General features: G+C 41.3%; 1 protein-coding gene across 1 annotated transcript in view; it reads left to right on the top strand.

Moving 5' to 3' along the window:
- Window positions 1-16,115, top strand: part of LOC135217703 (26S proteasome non-ATPase regulatory subunit 12-like) — a 431,722-nt gene that overhangs the window by 373,748 nt on the left and 41,859 nt on the right. Inside the window, exon 4 of the mRNA XM_064253692.1 lies at window positions 8,149-8,308. Within this exon, the coding sequence (XP_064109762.1) occupies window positions 8,149-8,308 (160 nt within the window). The remainder of the gene's footprint in view (window positions 1-8,148; window positions 8,309-16,115) is intronic.

Genomic DNA, 16,115 nt, shown 5'->3' with positions numbered 1-16,115 from the left:
AGATGTCCTTCGGGAGGGATATCTATTACCCTTCGAATCTCGGCCACCCCTCACCTTCCAACCCGGTCCAACAGCAGTCGTACGTTCCAGGGTCATCGAAGGACGTAGCATTGAGACAGGAGATCAAGACCATGCTGAGCAAGAGAGCTGTAGAAATCGTCACGGATCAGTCACCGGGCTTTTACAGTCGACTCTTCCTGGTGGAAAAGTCTACGGGAGGCTGGCGCCCGGTGATAGATCTCTCTCCTCTGAACCGGTTTGTTCGCCAGACCCGGTTCACGATGGAGACGGCCACGTTTCCGTTTGCTCAGACTCCCATCAGCGGGAGAACGATTTCATGCTTTCAGTGGACTTGAAGGATGCGTATTTCCAAATACCCATTCATCAGTCCTCCAGAAAGTACCTCCGCGTTCAATTCCTCGACGGGACGGTGTACCAGTTCAGGGCACTTTGCTTCGGTCTCTCAACCGCCCCACAGGTGTTCACGCGAGTGTTACTCTGGTGTCTGCTTGGGCCCATTCGCACGGGATACGTCTGATGAGGTATCTCGACGATTGGTTAGTCCTGGCGAGCTCCCGCTCGCAGTTGCTACAGGACAGGGATCGACTGCTCGAGTTCTGTCGCGATCTGGGGATCGTTGTGAACTTCGAAAAGTCCGATCTCGAGCCCAAGCAGAGATGAAGTACCTGGGTATGCTGATCGACACGGTAGCAGGGCGAGTCTTCCCCGCAGACTCGCGGATCAGCAGATTCAGGGAGGCAGCCAACCAGTTCCTGTCTCGGCAGGAACAGGTAGCTCAGCGATGGCAAGTCGTGATCGGCACACCTGTCGTCACTCGAGAAGTTAGTCCCTCACGGGCGTCTTCACCTGCGGTCTCTTCAGTGGAGACTAAAGGAGAGTTGGTCACAGGCGACGGATCCCCCAAGCTTTCCAGTGTCACTGACACCGGAGGTGAGGCAGGACCTAGCCTGGTGGCTGGACGACAGGAACCTCTTAAGAGGAGTGCCTCTGCGCACTCCCCCCCCGGACATGCAGCTGTTCTCAGACGCATCGACCGAGGGATGGGGCGCACACCTGGAGGAGTTGCTGACTTCAGGAGTGTGGGACGAGAACGACAAGCACCTTCACATCAATGTACTGGAACTCAAGGCAGCGTTCCTCGCTCTCCAAGAGTTCCAGGACCGCTTGATGGGACACTCAGTGGTGTTGATGTGCGACAACACCACGGTAGTGGCCTACGTCAACAAACAGGGGGGCCTAGTGTCTCTCCCGTTGTACCAGTTGACTCGGCAGGTGCACGAGTGGGCCGAGGCACACTCAATAGAGCTGTCGGCACGCTACATTCCAGGGAAGAAGGAAGGAATGTAGTAGCAGACACGCTCAGCCGTCGGGATCAGGTGATAGGGACCGAGTGGTCTCTACACCAGGACGTGGCGGAAAGGCTCTTCGACCTGTGGGGGCGACCAGTCGTGGATCTGTTCGCCACCCGGCACAACAGAAAGCTCCAGGTTTTCTTCTCAGCCGTGCCGGACCCATGGGCAGCTGCAGAGGACGCTCTTCAACACCCGTGGGACAACCTCTTCGTCTATGCCTTTCCCCCGTTCAGCCTGATTCGCAAGGTGATCAGTCGAGCACTGGTCACCCCGAATCTCAGGATGATCCTGGTGGCTCCCAAATGGCCACAGGCCATTTGGTATCCGGACCTGCTGGCTCTTCTCGCAGGAGAACCGAGAGAGATTCCCCCTTGGCACAACCTTCTCGCCCAGCCACACGTCGAGCGGTACCACCGAGCAGTCCAGTCCCTACGTCTTCACGGCTGGCTGTTATCCACCATCTCTTGCGAACGAGAGGCTTTTCTCGTAGCGCAGCAACAGAGATGGCTGGAAACGTCCGTCAGTCCTCTGCAGCTGTGTACCAGGGGAAGTGGGCCGTCTTCTGTGGTTGGTGTCGTAGACGGGGTATATTCTCCTCTCAGAGCCACTCTTCAGCCAGGTAGCGGATTTCCTCTCGTTTTTCTTCGCTGAGAGAAGCTCCTCTCAGTCCCCACAGTCAAAGGATACAGAGCCGCCCTGGCTCTCGTCCTGAAACTGAGGGGATTGGACATCTCGAACTCGTTCGAGATCTCCTTGCTTATGAGGGAGCTTCGAAAGGTCTTGCCCACCCAGGGAACTCAGGCCCCCTGCGTGGGATGTTGACTCTCGTCTTAGGAGTTTTGACTCGAACGCCGTTCGAGCCACTCCGAGAGTCGTCAGACAGGGATCTGACCCTCAAGACCCTCTTCTTGCTGGCCCTGGCATCGGCGAAGAGAGTAGGGGAACTTCATGGTCTTTCCTATGATGTACGACACTCCAGGGGATGGGATCTGTGACGCTCGATTTCGTCCCGAACTTCGTTGCGAAGACTCAGAAAACCGTCGGTCCCTGACGACAGGTTCGAGTCCTTCACGATTCCCTCCCTAATGGACTTCACGATAATGATGCGGATGAGATGCTGCTTTGTCCTGTGAGGGCGCTACGGCGCTATCTGAAGAAAACTCGACACCTCAGGCCTGGAGTGTCGACGCCTCTTCGTTAGCACCGGGGTAACCAAGAAAGAAGTATCCAAGAACACTCTTTCATTCTGGCTGCGTGAGGTCATCAGGAGGGCGTATGAGGCTGATGGTAGTGACGACATTCCGTACGTCCCGTCCGAGAGCTCACGAAGTCAGAAGTATTGGCCCCTCGTTGGCGTTTCGTAAGAACTTCTCCGTGGCGCAGGTCCTGAAGGCAGGGGTCTGGTCTAACCAGACTACCTTTACGTCCTTCTACCTTCGGGATATTGCCCACAGGTCCTTGGATACCTTTTTTCTTGGGACCCGTGGTGGCTGCCTACAACAAGTTGTGTAGCTAACCCAGACCCTCGCAGGCTGAAACAGCATCGAGTCCTGGTGTGACTGTGTGGATGGATGTGTGAGTGAGTGAGTGACTGGCTCCCTCTTCTCATCTTTTCCTCCTCCTCTACCTGTGGGCAGAGGGCCACGGTCGTCACTACGCTGGATGAGGACGAGATGCAGGTGAGCTATATGACAGAGCCCCATCCTTATCCCTATCCCTTTCACTAGGGATAGGAGCAGAATATCCACCACTTCCTCCTACAAGGGGGGGGAAGTGGATGCCTACAAGAGTCAAACCCATGACTTTATATTTGCTCCTGTACAGGAACAAGTTCTTACATTGCTGGTACGAAGAGATACGCTTGCCTCTCTCTTAGTACTCGGTCCAGAGGTCTGACCATTGATCCTGCGGTGCACACCCCGATCAATCGGACAGAGGCTTGGATCCCTCCCTCGCTCTTACGACCAGGGAGACTTCCAAGGTTGGGCGAACACCAGTCTGTTCACAAAAGACTCAGATTCCTCCCACCAAGAAGTGAGTCTTCCTATTGTAAAAGGACCGAAGGTTTGTATGCCGTGTCGGAACAAATGACAATTTGTCCAAAATTGCATTTTTCCTAACTATACAAACCTGAGGTCCTTTTACACATAGCCCCACCTCATGCCACCCCTCACTCTGCAGTTTTTGCTTGGGCCAAAAGCAAAAGTGATTTGTTTACCTCCCAGTCGCGCGCGCGCGCCTGTCGGACAAGCAGTTAACTACCGAACCCCTTGTTCGAAAGCTTACGACCTATCCAGCTGCCGCTAGTACCTTCCTATTGTAAAAGAACCTCAGGTTTGTATAGTTAGGAAAAATGCAATTTTGGACAAATTGTCATATTGTGATCTTAATTATCTCACATTCATATAACAGTATTATATTAATATTTATTTAAATAAACTGTAATTAATAAATAACAATTAATAAATAACAATAATGAAAAACATGAAGGGAAAAAGTATTGATGTTTGTTTGATTATGCATCTGACCTCACATTTCCGAAATCTGAAAAATTCCAAAAACCGAAACATCGGATAAGTGAATGTGTGTACTGCACATTTTTTAAAACACGCACACAATGTCTACACATTTACTGATACCCATTGGTGAAAGACTCATTCCTGAGAGAGAGAGAGAGAGAGAGAGAGAGAGAGAGAGAGAGAGAGAGAGAGAGAGAGAGAGAGAGGACTCCAAGGCATGTTATTTTTACAATTATTTTTTTATCTTGGGATTCTTTTTTAATCTTGAGATTTTCTATTCAATTCTCGAGATAAGTAAGAAAATTACCGTAACTTGACTAGCAGCAGCAGACATCGGAATGATTCGGCCATTAGCATGCTAAACCACCAACCTTATGAACTGACGCTCTCGGAAAAGGAACTCTCATGATACATGAGATACATGACAAAACCGCTGTTTATTGGTGAAAATTTTGGGGTCGCATGATATGCGAGATCGCACGTTACTTGAGTATATATGGTAATCCTTGTCCCAGCTCCCAGGTTCTTGACCCCAACACCATTGGTGCTTGGGAGTGTAAATTCTACTGTAAGTTCGAATTATTATTTAATACAGTGTCACAGGTGAATCGGTGACAGCGCTTATGGAGCGCAAAAGTGAAGCAAGTGAAGTGTGAGTGAAGGAGCTGACTGTCCATCTTGCTGATTTTCCCAGGCAAAGGTCCCTGGCATACTCATCTACACCAAGGAGAAGTCATATTGGGAGCCCAAGAGAGGTCGGTAGGGTCTGCCCACAGGCAGTTGGCCCCTCAGTGTTGCCAAATCCCAGGTGATGACAGCAGACAACTATTGGAAAGGTATCTTTGCGGAAGTACACCGTCTTTCCTCCAGTTCCAAGGCTTCCATCCTGGAACAGAGGCGCCAGTGGCACCATAGTGACTCTTCAAGACCATTGAAAAGGTCTGCAGCTGATGTATCTACGCCAGCAATTCCGTGCAAGAAGATTTAAGGAAGCTGTCCCATTGTTTAGGTTTTGGGACAGCCCAGAGAGCTTCTCTCCCAAACACACTCTCCTGATTCATAGTAGTGCAGCAGTCACTGAATCCCAGCTGGCTCCAGTGCACCAAGTAGCACCTAAGCGTTCAGTGGTGCCTGAGCGCCAATCATCACTGAAGTGCCCCCAGCTTCTTCTAGGCGCTTAGACAGACGCTTGGAAGCAGTTGAATGCCCAGTGATGATGGAGCGTTCAGTGACTGCCGAATGGGCAGTAGCAACACAACAGCCAGCTCCCCGGCGCTAGCCTGTACATCGTAATCATAATGATCATGACTGCTTTTTCCCTTCTTCGGCTAGTTCAGCATCAGATCAAGAACAAAACATAGCAAGTCTGGCTGCTCAGCAAGTACCTTCAGTAGCAGTTCTGGCTCGTGATCCTATCCAGCAGAAGTTGGATGATATTTTGGGTTTCGTGAGGAAACCTTCTTCAGTTCCGAAACCTTCTAAGGATGTATCCCTGTCTCCAGTGTCGTCAGCAGAAGAGGAAGAGGATAAAGCCTTGGAAGAAGAATATCTGTCAACGGCCTATGCAACGTTGCTAAAGTTTTTGCTTCAAAGCTGCCCTGCTTTTTCTCTTAGAGGCTCTTGCTTCTCCAGCTTTGACACTTCATTTGAGTGTTCAGTCTGATTCACTCAGATTACGAAAGATGGCTTTATCAACTTAGGGAAGTTGATATAGTGAACCCCCCATATTCACGGACTCATTATTTGCAGAAAATTTGTATATTCCCATAAGTAATATGTAATGTAAATACAATTAATGTGCTCCAGACCCTCAAAAATATATTTTTTAAATACAATTTAGAGGGAATAAACAGTTTTACATACAGAAAACAATGAGAAATAAATACAAATGACTGATGAAATGAATAAATGAACATTTAACATCACTCTTACCTTTATGGAAAACACTTGTTAGCGTATGGAAGACGGAGAGGAGGGGAGAGGGAGGAGGAGAAGTGATTGTTTAGAAAGGGAATCTCCTTCTAGAGGGACTTCAGATATCAAGGACCTATCTGCAGTTACTTCTCTTTGTTTCTTACTGGCACTAGGACCAGCTTGAGAGTTGCTGGACCCCTGTTGCACAACAAAACTGTCCAGAGACATTTGTTTCTGGTGTTTCTTTAAAATTTGCCTAAAGGTAAACACAACATTGTCATTAAACATGTTGGAAACATGGATTACAACTTTTTTTTGTTTGGATGACAATTTTCCACAAAATTTTTTACATCATTCCACTTTGCAAACATGTCCTTAATCCCTGAAGTACATTATGTATGTCCATTCGTTTTCTGAATTTCAAAACTAAAAAATTTCATGATATACAAAACGTTGTGTGGTGCCACTTTGAACTAAACAGGATTATTAGAAAATTATTTTTTAAAGTTTTGCAATCATTTTTGCCCACAAGTCAATAACTGATCTGCAAAATGATCAGGCAACCTGTCTAAAAAATATTTTAGCAATAATACTTCGGGATAGTATGTGCACAGGCAGTCCCCGGGTTACGACGGGTTCAGCTTACGACATTCCGAGGTTAAGGTGCTTTTCAATTATATTCATCATAAGTTATTTCCAGGGTTACAACGAGTGTTCCAGGGTTACGGCGCCTACAACGCTCATCTGGCAGAAGAAATATGACACCAAAAATGCAAAATAATCACAATATTAAGCTTTTTTTGATGAAAAATGCAATAAGAATGCAGTTTACATAGTTTTTATACACCCAAAGCATTAAAAGTAAGGTTTTCTTAGGATTTTTTACATGTTCCGGCTTACGACGCGTCACAAGAACAGAACCCCGTCGTAACCCGGGGACTGCCTGTATTTAGATATAAAACTCCAAATTCTCATTAACTCGGTAACTCTTATTTTAATCATTCCTTGAAATTTGTAGATGGATGTACCCTACCCATCTAGTAGCATACAGATTCCAGGATAATTCTGCCTTTGAACCAAATCTTTTTCAAGAATAAAGGAGACTCCCTTTCACCCAGCCAGAGCTCTTATTTTTTATTTTTATTTATTTATTTATTTATTTATTTATTTATTTATTTTTTGAAGAAATAGTTGAACTATATCTAGTTTTTCTTGCTCTGACCTTATCAGTCACATTTGGAAGGTTGTCTTAGGTTTGTAAGATGTCTGTACAGGATGCCCAAGTTTTAAGAGCAAGACTGGTCTTGATTGCTTTTGGTCTTGATATGCTCATTGAGAAGATGAGTGATGCCATTTGCTGAGTTATCAGTTTGTTTAGTAACAAACCCATGAATTATATTACCTAATTTGCTAATATCAAAATGTTCCAGGGCAATAATTCTCTTAAAGAGAATACTAGTAAAACTGTAAGCAAGTACTTTGCTTAAACAGTGAGATCTGTCGGTCCTGTCATTCCTCAGTTGTCTATACATGTCAGCATGTTATTCCGTAGGCTCTTGGCATTTGTGTTAAGGAATTCCTTCACCTTTTATTTTCATGTTTCAGGATTATTCCAAAGGGAATACACAACATTTATTTTGATGTAGTACGTAGTCAGTTCCAGAGATAAGCTTGACAATTGAGAAGTTTCAAAGATGTGGGCGTCTCTTGGTAGCCCAGAGAGCCCATCTTTCCCAGCATTACTTGACCACTTAGCCTTGGTGAAGTTGAGAAGGCCCTTTCCTGATTTTGCTGCACTGACTAAGGAGGTCAACACCATTGATGACCTCCAGTAGCAGTCATTTTCCCATGGGAGATGCCCTAGTTGCTTAAACCATGGATGCTGTTTCATTTAAGTCTTTTGGTGCCAGTCTTGTGTTTATGTTACCACTGTTAACATCCAAATGTAAATGTTCTCTTGATTTTATCATCTTGAAAGTTGTTTTATTGTAATGAATTATTTTTTGTCTGTAATGCATAATTATTGTATTTAAAATTGAAAAATACATTACTGCAATTATTCATTGGTTACAGTTTTGAAAAACACATTACTGTAATTATTCATTGGTTACAGTTTTCCTCTTTTATCAATTTGTCATCAGATTGGTTTGTTGTTAACTTCATCCTAAAGTTTCCTTGAGTTCTTGAATATACTGAACAAATTTTGCTGAGAATAATTTCATATGAAATTGAGGTTGCACTTTGTAGTTTGCTAAATAGACTCGAGCAGAATTTGATGTTTTATTAACAGTATAAGAATAAATGTGCTTTTTGAAAATATAATTTTACTTTCATTTAAATAGGACTATAACAGCTGGGAAGATATACGTGGAAGTTGAAAGAGCAAGACTTACACACAAGTTGGCAATGATTAAAGAAACTGAAGGTGATATTCAAGAGGCAGCAAATATCCTTCAGGAGCTTCAAGTCGAAACATTTGGCTCAATGGAGCGTAAAGAAAAGGTAAGATTGAGATTCGAGTGATTATTGAAGAACTTCAATTAAAATTAGTTTTAAAATTACAGTGTCCCCCTGTATTTGCGCAGGATATGTACCAGACACCCCCGCGAATAGCTCAAACCCATGAATAATTAGAACTCTTTTCTAAAAATGCCTATATCTGCCTATCTTGGAAGTTCAAATACCAAATCCAAATGTATACTTAAAGTATCATCCTACATCAAATATACCATTGAATTGGTATTATTAATATAATTTCAAAGTCATCTTAAACATTTTACTATTAGAAATATATAAACAGCCAATAAGAGAGAGAGAGAGAGAGAGAGACCGTAGATTAAAATTAACTTCTGTAGGCAAAACACTTCTTCCCCTCCCATAAATACATATATCTTTTCCAGAGAGGACTGAACAATTATGTTTGTTTGTCTACCAATTCTTTTGCTGAGAGAGAGAGAGATAAAAGAAGGAAAAAATAGAAATAACAAATGTATACCTTGTGTAACATCCTACATGAAATTTACCTTAAATTATTAGCATATTACTGTATTAACCCTTAAACGCCGACATTTTTTGTCTCTCGGGTGCCGACTGGACGTATTTTACGTCGACATACAAAAGTTTTTTTAAAAATTCGCGGAAAAATACTTTTAGGCCTACCAGCCGAAAACTCTTGAATCATGCGCCCTCTGTGACACATCTCGGAAATTATTTTGTCACTTTGACATAATTTTTGTACCATTTTAAATTAGCCGTTACATGGAGTATTATATATGAAAATGTGCGCATTTTTTGTAGAATACAACAAAAAAAATACTCATTATTGTAGCTCTTATCAGTTTTGAGATATTTTCATATAAATAACGATAAGTGCCAAAATTTCAACCTTCGGTCAACTTTGACTCTACCGAAATGGTCGAAAAACGCAGTTGTAAGCTAAAAATCTTATATTTTAGTAATATTCAATCATTTACCTTAAGTTTGCAACTAATTGGAAGTCTCAAGCACAATATTTCGATTTATGGTGAATTTATGAAAAAACTTTTTCCTTACGTCCGCGTGGTAACTCTTCCGAAAAAAATCATACATGCGATTGTGGTAATGTTTGCACCATTTTAAATTAGCCGTTACATAAAGTTTTATATATAAAAATGTGTGCAATTTCATGCACAATACAACTAAAAACAACCCATGGTTGTAGCTTTTATCAATTTTGAAATATTTTCATATAAAAAATGATGTGACAAATTTTCAACCATTGGTCAACTTTGACTCTACCGAAATGGTCGAAAAACGCAATTGTAAGCTAAAACGCTTATATTCTAGTAATATTCAAGCATTTACCTTCATTTTGCAACAAATTGGAAGTCTCTAGCACAATATTTTGATTTATGGTGAATTTATGAAAAAAATAACATTTCCTTTACGTCCGCATGGTAACTTCCGAAAAATCATACGTGCGATTGTGGTAATGTTTGTACCATTTTAAATTAGAGGTTACATAAAGTTTTATATATGAAAATATGCGCAATTTCATGTAGAATACAACAAAAAATAATTGAAGGTTGTAGCTTTTCTCATTTTTGAAATATTTGCATATACAGTGGGGCCTCGCTTAGTCACGGATCAGCAATCACGGATTCAGTTAATCACGGGTTTTCCTTGGACCACTTCTCAGTCTATACCTATCACTGGTATGAATCCCTGGTAGGCTAAGCCTCGTCCGGTTCCGATAACCAACAAATGCATGAACAGATTCACATTATGATATTAAATATTAACTGACATTAAAGGTAATAAAACCATTCTCACAATATATATTATTGGCATGTCTTCATAATATGTAGCCTATTCATGGAATAATCCCACATCATTGACATCAACTTGTAGTTGAGCGGCCAGCAGAAATGTAAACATTGAGTTACACTTAACAGCACCTTTGTCATTCTTAACCTTTTAGAAACGTTAATAGTATTATTGTAATTACAGTAGTAATAACATTTAGGAAAACATTAATTTTCAATTCGAACTTCTTTATTGTTTTGGTATAACGTAATCAAACACGGCAGTCATACAAACGATAATTGTCATAGATTATCGTTTTGTTGTTTGCGATCGGCGGCGAAGCTTAAACGTAATAAAACCATTTTACCTTATGTATTATTGTCATAATTATATTCATAATAAAACGCATATCTTATATATTATTGGCATATCTTCATAATAAAAAGCTTCTTCAAGGAATAATTCCTTGGGGAATGCATTTTTCAAAAGACAAAAATACACTTTATATTTTTACAGCATGCAACAATTACTTTAGTTTGATGTGATTACATTAATATTACAGTATGGTACTCTAAGCAGTACAGTAACTATTTTTTTTAATCATAAATGTATATACATTCACAAAAAAAATACGTATGACCACCGTGACGTCACCAAACCTAGTCTCGTTCGTACACAATATGATAGTGGTTACACCGTTCAACAAACTACCGATGTATTTTTATGTAAGTATCCTCTAAATTCTGTCATAAATCACTTACTTTTTTGTGGAGCCCAAATACTACGTATATCCCGGAATATTAACAAAATCGCGAATTTTGTCATAGAGCAAGATTCACTAATTACTGTGTTTTCTTCTTCTTTTCATAACTAAATGATTTTTAGGATACACTCATTTACAAATGTTCAAATACTATGAATGTAAATAGCAAATTTCTCTCTCTCCTCCTCTCTTCTCTCTCTCTCTCTATCTCCTCTTCTCTCTCTCTCTTTTATCACTTGCATATTGCAGAAAAAACTATAATACTGATCTATTATTATCGTAAGAAAAGAACAAAAAGGTCTTTTATTCTTTCTGTGATTTACGAAACTGCTTCAATACAACTTTTATAGTTGACTCAATGATTATCACATTATAACAGTATACAATAGAATATCTTATCACTATCCATGTTTCATTTCTTATCACCATAAAAATATTTCAAATACAAATTTCATTATGTATTTCTCGAGCTAAACTAATAACAGTACGCTCGTCCTAAGCTGGTCTCTCAAGCTATTCAACAGTTACTCTCATCCCAAGTCCTCTCTCTCTCTCTCTCTCTCTCTCTCTCTCTCTCTCTCTCTCTCTCTCTCTCTCTCTCTCTCTCTCTCTTTTATCACTTGCAGAAAAAACTATAATACTGATCTATTATTTTCGTAAGAAAAGAACAAAAAGGTCTTTTATTCTTTCTGTGATTTACGAAACTGCTTCAATACAACTTGTATAGTTGACTCAATGATTATCACATTATAACAGTATACAAGAGAATATCTTATCACTATCCATGTTTCATTTCTTATCACCATAAAAATATTTCAAATACAGATTTCATTATGTATTTCTCGAGCTAAGCTAGTATCGGTACGCTCGTCCTAACTGCTCTCTCAAGCTAGTTCAACAGTTACTCTATCCCAAGCTGCTCTCTCTCTCTCTCTCTCTCCTCTCTCAATAAAATATGAATACTGAATCATAATACCAATAAACTATTATGTACAAAGTTAATGATAATAATAATCCATTAATAATTCATTTCTTTTGGCAACTAAATTGTTTTCCAAAATAATTCTTTCGGTAATAAACGTCCATCAGCTGATTCTAAACGTAAACAAAAGACAAAACTAGATTATTATTGCTGTATTTTGCTGTTTATACATTAATATTATAGTTGGGTGCTGTAATCTTTACAGTAAATCATGTTTTTTTATCATAAATATGTTTATTCACAAAATAGATATACTATGTACTTTTAGTTTGGTGCAGCAGTTGGGTAATATACTTTTGTTTGCTGATCTGATGAAGGGGAAATTGAAGATAGGAAAGAATAACTTTGAAACTGTCTTGAATTTAGTTTAAGGTGATAGTTGAAGACATATTTGGGGCTTGAACTAAAGTAGGCAGTTATAAACATTGAAATAGTGGTCTTGGGTGGGTTAATTATTAAAGTAGGCAGTTTAAAGCAAGTTTTAGGGGTGGTATCAGGATAACACAGGTATTTACTTATCACGGGGGTTCTGGGCCCTATCCCCCGTGATTATCGAGGCCCTACTGTAAATCACGATAAATAGAAAAAAACCACGTTCGGTCAACTTTGACTCTACCGAAATGGTCGAAAAACGCAATTGTAAGCTAAAACTCTTACAGTCTAGTAATATTCAGTCATTTATCTTCATCTTGAAACAAATTTGAAGTCTCGCACAATATTTAGATTTATGGTGAATTTAAAAATAAAAACTTTCCTTCCCTCCGCGCGCGGATTCTCCGCCACAAATCTCCGAAATGCGTACGTCCCATTCTTGGAATATTTGCTCCATTTCATATTAGGCATTTCATAGAGTTTTATATATGAAAATGTGCGTAATTTCATGTAGAATAAAGCGAAAAATAATTGAAGGTTGTAGCTTTTCTTATTTCCGAAATAATTGCATATAAAAAAATATATAAAAAAATTTGACATTCGGTCAACTTTAACTCGTCAGATATGGTCGAAAACTACATTTGTAAGCTAATATATTCTTACTGTATAGTAATATTCAATCATTTGTCTTCATTTTGAAAGAAGTTGGAAGTCTCTAGGACAATATTTAGATTTATTGGTGGAATTTTTGCAAAAAAATATTTGTTTACGTTCTGCACGTTGACGAATTCAACGCATTATTTTCTGATAATATTTTCTCTGTGTTGCTTTTATCATTTTACAATGTGTTATATACCAAAATGATCGCAATTTAGTGTACATTACAACGAAAAAAAAGTAACTTGTTACCTTTAACCATTTCGCGCACAGCACGATTTGAATACAATTATATATAAAATTATTTCTGATGGTTGCATACTAAACTTCAGCCAATGACAAAAAAAGGAGCCAAAAATGAACTCTTAATCTTGAAAACTAGTGCACTGTGATTTTTTGAAAAAAATATTTTTTCCGCTTCCGCGCTCACTCTGAAACTCCTCTGGCACACGGGAAACATTTTTTTTTTACTGCTTCAGCGTTTAAGGGTTAATCTTTGAGATTGTATTAATATAATTTCAAAGTAATCCTATACAATAGTACCCTGAAAGGTATATGCGTACATACGTACTTCTTACACTTGCAGCCAGGAGAGAGAGAGAGAGAGAGAGAGAGAGAGAGAGGAATATTGTAATTACAGTTATAGAATTATTATACATATTATAGTATTATTATTGGAAAATATTAACAATAAACTTATTACATACATGTACCATAAAAATTATCTCATCTCAGTAAGAGAGGGAGAGAGAGAGAGAGAGAGAGATTGCATAAAGACCATTAAATTCGTTGACCAGTGTATGGCACTGTTACTTGACATAATTGACAGCTTCCCAGTGCCAAACATCACTGGAGTTATGAGAAGGTAGGAAAATTGATACAGAAAAAGACAAAGGGAAGAATTTTCATTTGAAATTAGTTATCTTATTATTATTATTAATATGTATTATTATTATTATTATTGTTATTATTATTATTATTATTATTATTATTATTATTATTATTATTATTATTATTATTATTTGAAAATATTAATAAACACATGCATCTACCATAAAAATTCTCTCATCTCAGTAAGAGAGAGGAGTTATCCTTATGTAAGTGAAAGGGAAAGGTAATTTTTATCTCTTTAAAATACTACATATAACGAATTTTGTAATTACAGTTTATTGTTATTATTATTATTATTATTATTATTATTATTATTATTATTATTATTATTTTTGTTAAAAATAACTGCTGCTTCAGCACTATAATCTTATAAAGAGTCTCTCTATCTTTCTGATGACGGCTTTCTCGTTGTTGCTTAGACTGGCGAGCAACGCACCAAAGGGCATGGTAAAATTCGGTTGAGTCATTTGATTTATTATTGCTTATACAATTCTCTCTCTCTCTCTCTCTCTCTCTCTCTCTCTCTCTCTCTCTCTCTCTAACGCGACGTTTCCTCCTGATCGACAGGACATTATCAAGCGATAACTGCTGAGGGACTGAATTCCAGTGGCGAGTCCTTCTCCTTTTATCGTGGTGTTGCGAGCCTCTCCAGTACGGTCAGAGCACTTCTCCGGTAGGTCGAGTTTTATTGGTTCCCGGGAACGGGAAGGTGACTCATACGGCGGGCGTTGACTAGTCTTGCAGACCTTCTCAGGTAGGGGTATCACCGGGAGCCTCTTGATTGGCTTCTACCTGCGTGACGTCACCCCTGGTATTATTCTCATGTCCGGTGTTCGTTCCATGCGCGCTGGTACTTTCGTTAGGGGAGAGGGTGTGTCCTCCTCACACACGTCGGTATCAGGAACGCTTCTTGGGTGGTATTGAGGGGAGGCTTTCTTCGAGGATGAGCAGCGCTTCTATGGAGACGCAGACGTCGTGGGTCAGGGTGCTCTCCCGATGATCTTAGTATTCCTGACGATGTCGTCTCTCTGATGTTTTCTGCGGTGTACTGCAAGGGCGTGCTGCCTAATGGCGCCCTCCTGGGCGTGGGCAGGAAATCCTTTTTGACAGGCGCATCGTCGTCATGCCGATGTAAATCCCAGGGCATCCTTGGGCGGGGCATACGTATCGGTAGACGACGTTGGACTGCTTCAGGGGGTCTCCTGCCGGTGGGGAGGGGTTGTTCTTCATCAGGAGGTCTTTCGTACGCCGATTCTTGTAGTAAATAATGAGGGACACTCTCTTTCCTTCCTCCATGGGGCGGACGTGTCCTCTATTATTTTCTTCATGGCTGCTTCTTCTTCCTTGTATTGTGGTGCATGAAGGCTGTTATAGAAAAGTTTGATATCCTCCGGGGGCGGAATGTTCCTTCTCTCTTCCTCCGTCATGTACCACTTGTCAAGGGCGGCTCGAGTTTCTCGGTTTACGAGTTTGTTCGAGTACCCATTGTTAATTAGCATCTGGGATGCTCGGTCGACGTTCGAGGGTGTGTGTCCTGCCACGTCGAACAGTGCGAGAGGGCCTCCTGACGAAGGCCCTGACGGTGGTGGTCTTGAACCGCGCAGGACACTCGCTATCACCATTCAGACAAAGTCCGAGGTTCGTAGCTTTGGTGTAAACGGGTCGTCGCCAACTTCTGATTCGTCTTCGTGACAAGGACGTCGAGGAAGGGAGCCGATCGTTGCTGCTGTACTCGACAGTGAAGTTGAGTGCGCTGTTCTGCAGGAACTGCTGCCGAAGGGGGCTTCTACCTCATCCTCGCAGTCGGCTTGCACGAAGATGTCATCGATGTAGGTGCGTATGTGCGGGGACATCTGTGTTGCGAGAAGACCCTTTCTTCCAACCTTCTCCCATGTAGAAGTTAGCGAAGAGGGACTCCTAAGGGGGACCCCATGGAGCGGGTATATAGGAATCCCGATATGAGACCCCCCACATCCCAGACTCCTTAAGAACCCTGCTGGATATCTGTACGAAGAGAGCCCTTTCACCACCCACCGAGGACAGACGTACCGCCAGAAAGGACGGCGTAGCGATGGGGTCCCCCTTAGGAGTCCTCTTCGCTAACTTCTACATGGGAGAAGTGGAAGAAAGGGTCTTTCTCGCAACACAGATGTCCCCGCACATACGCACGCTACATCGATGACATCTTCGTGCAAGCCGACTGCGAGGATGAGGTAGAAGCCCTTCGGCAGCAGTTCCTGCAGAACAGCGCACTCAACTTCACTGTCGAGTACAGCAGCAACGATCGGCTCCCCTTCCTCGACGTCCTTGTCACGAAGACGAATCAGAAGTTGGCGACGACCGTTTACACCAAAGCTACG

The sequence above is a fragment of the Macrobrachium nipponense genome, chromosome 19 (assembly GCF_015104395.2).
Source record: "Macrobrachium nipponense isolate FS-2020 chromosome 19, ASM1510439v2, whole genome shotgun sequence".
NCBI lineage: Eukaryota > Metazoa > Arthropoda > Malacostraca > Decapoda > Palaemonidae > Macrobrachium > Macrobrachium nipponense.
Note: the sequence above shows the minus strand (reverse complement) of the source record. Positions and strands in the feature narration are given on the sequence as shown.